Source organism: Mandrillus leucophaeus, unplaced genomic scaffold, assembly GCF_000951045.1.
Source record: "Mandrillus leucophaeus isolate KB7577 unplaced genomic scaffold, Mleu.le_1.0 Scaffold25, whole genome shotgun sequence".
NCBI classification, from domain to species: Eukaryota; Metazoa; Chordata; class Mammalia; order Primates; family Cercopithecidae; genus Mandrillus; species Mandrillus leucophaeus.
Window position 1 is genome coordinate 6,034,478 of NW_012102587.1, and position 7,675 is coordinate 6,042,152.

At 45.7% G+C, this 7,675-nt stretch overlaps 1 protein-coding gene across 1 annotated transcript in view; it reads right to left on the reverse strand.

Annotated features, from left to right (window-relative positions):
• CFAP221 (cilia and flagella associated protein 221) overlaps positions 1-7,675 on the reverse strand; it is a 129,955-nt gene that overhangs the window by 54,616 nt on the left and 67,664 nt on the right. The window contains exons 13-14 of the mRNA XM_011983433.1: positions 7,508-7,597; positions 3,689-3,787 (exon numbers count right to left, since the gene is read on the reverse strand). Coding sequence (XP_011838823.1) covers positions 3,689-3,787; positions 7,508-7,597 — 189 coding nt within the window. The remainder of the gene's footprint in view (positions 1-3,688; positions 3,788-7,507; positions 7,598-7,675) is intronic.

Below are 7,675 nucleotides of genomic sequence, written 5' to 3' on the forward strand. Positions count from 1 at the left end.
GTTCCTTCCTCTGGAAGCTTCATCCCACAGGGGCACCCACCAGATGCCAGCTGGAGCTCTCCCGTATGAGGTGTCTGTCAACCCCTGCTGGGAGGTGTCTCCCAGTCAGGAGGCACAGGGGTCAGGGACCCACTTGAGGAGGCAGTCTGTCCCTTAGTAGAGCTTAAGCACTGTGCTGGGAGATTTGCTGCTCTCTTCAGAGTCAGCAAGCAGGAATGTTTAAGTCCACTGAAGCTGCACCAAAGCCACCCCTTTCCCCAGGTGCTCTGTCCCAGGGAAATGGGAGTTTTATCTATAAGCCCCTGACTGGGGCTGCTGCCTTTCTTTCAAAGATGCCCTGCCCAGAAAGGAGGAATCTAGAGAGGCAGTGTGGCTACTGTGGTTTTGCCGAGCTACAGTGGGCTCCGCCCACTTTGAACTTCCTAGCACCTTTGTTTACACTGTGAGGGGAAAACCGCCTACTCAAGCCTCAGTAGTGGCAGAGGCCCCTCCCACCACCAAACTCGAGCATCCCAGGTCGACTTCAGACAGCTGTGCTGGCAGCGAGAATTTCAAGCCAGTGGATTAGCTTGCTGGGCTCCATGGGGGTGGGATTCACTGAGCTAGACCACTTAGCTCCCTGGCTTCAGTCCCGTTTCTGGTGGAGTGAATGGTTCTGTCTCACTGGCGTTCTAGGCGCCACTGGGGTATGAAAAAAAACTCCTGCAGCTGGATCAGTGTCTGCCCAAATGGTGCCCAGTTTTGTGCTTGAAACCCAGGGCTCTGGTGGTATAGGCACCCGAGAGAATCTCCTGGTCTGTGCGTTGCGAAGACCATGGGAAAAGTGCAGTATCTGGACTGGAGTGCACCGTTCCTCATGGCACAGTCCCTCACGGCTTCCCTTGGCTAGAGGAAGGAGTTCCCCAACGCCTTGCATTTCCTGGGTGAGGTGATGCCCCACCCTGCTTCGGCTTGCCCTCCATGGGCTGCACCTACTGTCTAAACAGTCCCAATAAGATGGGCCGGGTACCTCAGTTGGAAATGCAGAAATCACCTGTCTTCTGCATTGGTCTCACTGGGAACTGCAGATAGGAGCTGTTCCAATTTGGCCATATTGCCAGCCGAAATGGTTCTTTTATTTAACAAATATTATAAAGTGGATACTCAGTGCCCTGTCCTGTGCAAGGCACTGGAGATACAGTGAGGAGCCAATAAATGTACTACCCACAAGGAGCTGATATTCCAAGTGTGTGTAGTAGGCAAAGTGGGATGACAATAAATACTAACAGAAAAAAACAAGATAAATACCCTGGAGAAAATAAGAAGGTAATGTCTGAAGCCATGACTGGAGGGGCTGGAGGGGGGATGCCTGCCCACTTATGCAAGGATAATGAGGGAAGGCCTCTGCAGAGGTGAGATTTGATGCAAGGCTTGAATGGTGAGAGGACAACAATGGAAAGATGTTGGCAAGAGAGTTCTGAGCAGAGGAGACAGCCAGTGTAGAGGTCCTGATGCCGGAACAAAGGAGACATGTTTAAAGGACAGAGAAATCCAGTGTGACCTGGTAGCCTTGATAAAAATTGTGTATTTTATTTCAACTGTTACAGAACATCTTTGGAGGGTTTCAGCAGGGGAGAGACACTGTCATCCTTTAGCTTTGCAGACACAACTCTGGCTGCCATGTGGCACTGGATGTAGGGGAACCTGTGGCCATGGTCTAGGCGAGAGATGCTGGGAGCCTGGTCTGTGGCTGTAGTTGAGGAAATGAGGCAAGGCATCAGGCTGCGGACACATTGGCACACAGAACTGACAGGGCTTGCGGTGGCATTTGAGGAATAGGCTGAACCATCACTCAGAACAAAGCCCATCATTGCTGATACCCTTTTTCAGGCTGGAGAGCTTGATGCAGAAGGACCAAGGTGGTCCCATTAGCAACACACCAGCCTGGCCAGTCTCTTGCTGTTGTTTTCCTATTGTTAATGGCTGTGCTTTCTTCCCTGGGAGCGCAGCTTTGTGCTGCCTCTTCTTACCACTGCGTTCCCTGCCCTGAGCATGTTGTGGTGGCCTCTGCTTGCACATATGCAGAGACCACCCAGGGAAAGCCTCATCAGGGACACAGGCTCTTGGGCCTTGGAGGCTAGTAAATAGGTGAGGGTCATGGGGCCTTGGAGGCTTGTGAGTAGGTCCCCAAGGCAGTGAGCTCTGCCTCCCTCTACCTAGACTGTCACCAGTCCAAGCTGAGAAGACTGCCTGAAAGACAAGCTGTAACAAACATTTGAAGTCCCTTATACATATTCATTCATTTGATCCTCACAACAACCCTTTGAGACAGGTCTCACTATTCTCCTCAGTGTTCAGGTGAGAAAACTAAGGCACAGTGGTTATGTAACTTGTCCAGGATCAGAAGGTGGAAGGAAGCAGCACCAGGAGTTAGTGCAGGCAGTCTGCTCCATAGCCTGGGCTTTATCCACTGCTCTGTCTGGCTTCAAGTGTGGCCCTGCCCACCAGGGAAGCCACACACAAGTGACAGAGATGAGAGATTTACAGCAGCACAAGAAGCACACAGCACTGAGGAGACCCCTAAATATTAAAGTGGACAAGGACAGCCTCTTGTAGGAAAAGTGGACTCAGCCTGGCCCAAAGGACAGGTGCAGTCCCGTGGAGCAGAGCTGGGGAGGCACTACAGTCAGAACTGAGAGCAGATTCACAGGGTGGTAGCAGGGAATGAGTACCGTGTGTGGCAGACCAGACTGGGACAATGAGAGGACAGCGGCTGCTAGAGGGGTGTGGCTGCGGGCAGACCAGGGTCACATGATACTCTTTACTAGCATGTGAGGCTCAGAAGTCTTCGTTTTATCCTGATAACAGGAAGCCACTGGAGGACCAGCATGAGGGTTAGGAAGCCACAGAAGGGAGATGAAACCTCTGAAAGGCACATATTAAGCCTGGATGCTAGAGGCACGATCCCTCAGACATTCTCTATTGTTCTCCCTAGAAGAAACTAATCAATATCCCATTGTTACTCATAATAGCCAAAAGGTGAAAACAACTGAAACTTTCATCAACTGATGAATGGATAAAGAAAATGTGGTCTATTCATACAATGGAATATTATTCAGCCATAGAAAGAATGAAGTATTGATACATGCTAAAACATGTACAAGCCTAGGAAATAAGTTATATGAAAGAAGCAGTTACCAAAAGCCATGTATTGAATGTTTAAAGTTATGGATACGGTAATTATCTTGATTTGATCCTTATACAATGTATACATGCATTAAAACATTACACTGTGTCGCATATATATGTACAACTATTAGTGTCAATTATAAATTTGTAAGGTGATTTTTTTAAAAGGCTGCATATTATATGATTCCATTTATACGAAATGTCCAGAAAAGGCAAATCCGTAGAGACAGAAAGTAGATGACTGGTTGCCAGGGGCTGTGGGGAGCAGGGAGTGAAGAGTGACTGAAAATGGGCACAAAGTTTCCTTTTGAGGTGATAAAAATGTTCTAAAATTAGATAGGGGTGATGGCTGCCCAGCTCTATAAATATACTAAAAATGACTAACTTATACATTTTACAAGGGTGAATTTTATGGTATGTAAATTGTATCTCAATAAAGATGTTATCAAACCACGATTGCTTGATTTCTTTATGCTGATGAAGAAACAAATCAACATTTCCAGCTGATGCTGAGACTTACCTTGCGTGCTACTTGTTGAAACCGTTTTTGTGCCCTGGATCTGCTGAGCCAAGTGTTATTAATGAGTGGATCAAAAGTAGGATGAAGTTCCTTGATTTTCTGTGAATATAAAATACAGGCACATCTTACATTTAACTTTTAACTCCTGTCATAAACATTTAATAGAAACATTTTAGAGTTTGATCCCAAATCAAGTTGTTATTTGTTGTATTGCTTAGTGAGCATTTATTTATTAAGCGCTTTCAGTGTACACACCATTATAAGGAATACTTCTTGAGTTGGGGGCCAAAAGTGGAAGACAAGATTAGCGTTTTAAGAAACTTACAGTCTAGTTAGGAACGCTCAAGCAAACACACGTGACTTTGAGGAAGAATAAAGTCACCAGTCCCATGTGGTGGTGCTGACAGTGCATCCAGAATTGAAAGGTGTGGGCTGTGAGATCCCCTGGCTGGGAAGAAGGACTACTTTACCCAGCCCTGCATGTCCAGCGCTGACACATGTATTGTCCCACATGTGCCTGCATGTCCTGGCACCAGTGTGTCTAAGTTAGTAAATGAATAAGGAGGAAAGAGTGCCTGAGGGTATAGTGAGGCTGGCCAGAGCCTGAGGCACTGTAGATTCTTGAATAAGGAAATGATATAAAAAGAGACGTCAGAAGGGAATCAGTCTTACTTTGGCATATGCCATGAGCTGCAGAGGAGAGGGAAGATGATCAGTTATACAGACATAAAAGTGAATTGGATTAGTCATGGGGGACACCCAAAGGTTGGACCTCTGGTAGGGCCCATGGAAGAGCTACTGGCAAGACTTTGTGGCCAGAATAAATCTAGTGACGAGGAGGATAGGGAGAAATGAGGTAAAAATAATTCAGATATGGCAAAACCAGCAAAGAAAAGTGAGAATGATGGAGGTGGGAGATTAGAATTTTATCCTTGTTAAAATTAGAAGTTAGACTTTTAACCAGTGATATGGTTTGGCTGTGTCCCCATCCAAATCTCATCTTGAATCGTAGTTCTCATAATCCCCATGTGTTGTGGGAGGGACCAGGTAGAGATAATTGAATCATGGGGGCAGTTTTCCCCATCCTGTTCTCATGATAGTGAGTTAGTTCTCAAGAGATCTGATGGTTTTTGTAAGGGGCTTCTCCCTTTGCTTGGTTCTCATTCGTCTCACTCCTGCAGCCCTGTGAAGGATGTGTTTGTGTCCCCTTCTGCTATGATTGTAAGTTTCCTGAGGCCTCCCCAGCCATGTGGAACTGTGAGTCAATTAAATCTCTTTCCTTTACAATTTACCCAACCTCAGGTATTTCTTCAGAGCAGAGTGAAAACGAATTAACACAGTAAATTGGTACCAGGAGTGGTGTGCTACTACAAAGATACTCGAAAATGTGGAAGCAACTTTGGAACCGGGTAACAGGCAGAGATTGGAACAGTTTGCAGGGCTCAGAAGAAGAAGGAAAATGTGAGAGAATTTGGAACTTCCTAGAGACTTGTTGAATGGCTTTGACCAAAATGCTGATAGTAATATGGACAATGAAGTCCAGGCCGAGGTGGTGTCAGGTGGAGATGAGGAACTCATTGGGAACTGGAATGAAGATGACTCTTGCTTTGTCTTAGCAAAGAGACTGGGGGCATTTTGCCCTAGAGATCCGTGGAACTTTGAACTTGAGAGAGATGATTTAGGGTATCTGGCAGAAGTAATTTCTCAAGAGCAAAGTGTTCAAGAGGTGACTTGGGGGTTGTCAAAAGCATTCAGTTTTACGTATTCACAAAGATATGGTTTGGAATTGAACTTATGCTTAAAAGGGAAGCAGAGCATAAAAGTTTGGAAAATTTGCAGCCTGATGATGTAATAGAAAAGAAAAACCCATTTTCTGAGAAGAAATTCAAGCCAGCTGCAGAAATTTGCATAAGTAACAAGGTGCCAAATGTTAATCACTAAGACAGTGGGGAAAATGTCTCCAGGACATGTCAGAGGTTTTCATGGCAGCCCCTCTCATCACAGGTCTGGAGACTAGGAGGGAAAAATGGTTTAGTGGGCTGGGCCTGGGGCCTTGCTGCTTTGTGCAGTCTTGGGACTCAGTGCCCTGTGTCCCAGTCATAGCTAAAAGGGGCCAAGGTACAGCTCAGGCCATGGCTGCAGAGGGTGAAAGCCTCAAGCCTTGGCAGCTTCCACATGGCATTGAGCCTGTGGGTGCACAGAAGTCCAGAAATAAGGTTTGGGAAACTGCCTGGATTTCCGAGGATGCATGGAAACACCTGTATGTGCAGGCAGAAGTTTGTTGCAGGAGTGGAGCCCTCATGGAGAACCTCTGCTAGAGCAGTACAAAGGGAAATGTAGGGTTGGAGCCCCCACACGGAGTCCCCACCGGGGCACTGCCTAGTGGAACTATGAGAAGAGGGCTGCCATCCTCCAGACCCCAGAATGCTAGATCCACCGACAGTTTGCACTGTGCACCTGGAAAAGCCACAGACACTCAATGCCAGCCTGTGAAAGCAGCTGGGAGGTAGGCTGTACCCTGCAAAGCCACAGGAGCAAAGCAGTCCAATGCTGTGGGAGCCCACCTCTTGCATCAGCATGATGTGGATGTGAGACATGGAGTCAAAGGAGATCATTTTGGATCTTTAAGGTTTAATGACTGCCCTATTGAATTTCTGAATTGCATGGGGCCTGTAGCCCCTTTGTTTTGGCCAACTTCTCCCATTTGGAATGGGTATATTTACTCAATGCCTGTACTCCCATTGTATCTAGGAAGTAACTAACTTGCTTTTGATTTTACAGGCTCATAGGTGGAAGGGACTTGCCTTGTCTCAGATGGGACTTTGGACCGACACTTTTGAGTTAATGCTGGAATAAGTGAAGACTTTGGGGGACTCTTGGAAGGGCATGATTCTGTTTTAAATTGTGAGGACATGAGATTTGGGAGGGGCCAGGGGTAGAATGATATGGTTTGGCTGTGTCCCCACCTAAATCTGATCTTGAATTGTAGTTCCCATAATCCCCACGTCATAGGAGGGATCAGGTGGAGATAACTGAATCATGGGGGCAGTGTCCCCCATCCTGTTCTCATGTTAGTGACTTAGTTTTCACAGGATCTGATGGTTTTATAAGGGGCTTCCCCGTTGGCTTGGTTTTCATTCTTCTCATTCCTGCCACCATGAAAAGAAGGAAGTGTTTGCTTCGTCTTCTGCCATGATTGTAAGTTTCCTAGACCTCTCAAGCCATTCAGAACTGTGAGTCAATTAAACCTTTTTCCTTTATAAATTATCAAGCCTTGGGTATTTCTTCATAGCAGTGTGAAAATGAACTAATATTACAAGACAGAGATAATCAGGTGGATGGGGCCACAGTGCTCATTTTACATTTGAGAACAGTAAGGCACCACAGCCAAGAGGCTTGCCAAGGTCCCAAATCTGTCATAGAGTTATAATTAGAACTCTGGCTTCTGACTTCTGATTCTGTATCCTTTCTACCAAGGGAAGGGGGATAATGAACAGAGGCTCAGGGATCCACCTTGACGACCTGCGGACAGGGGTTTAGAGAATGAAGGAAAACAAAAAAGGAGACCCAAAACAAGAAAATAGAGGGATGAAAAGGAGTGGCCAAAGTACATAATGCTGCTCATTTCAAGAGAAACATGAATTACAAGTTTTGATGCTTTACTTGCAAAAATATGGGAACATTCTGAAAATTTATGCAAGTTAAAAAGTATTAAATATCTCTTGGTAAAGGATTTCTATAAAATCGTTTAGCATTTTAAAAAATAAGCATTTAAAGAGCTGCCAATAACCAGATTCTAGATAAAGGAAAGTTACCCACCTCTTCTTGGTTGCGAATGACCCGTTTTTGGCTAACTTCTGTTTTAAGTCGCTGAAATTCCTCATCCAAAATAGGATCTCCTCTATCTAGCTGGGTTTTTAATCATCAAAATAATTTAAGTTGAATATAAATGCACAAAACTTTGTCTTTAAAACTTGTAGAAACCCA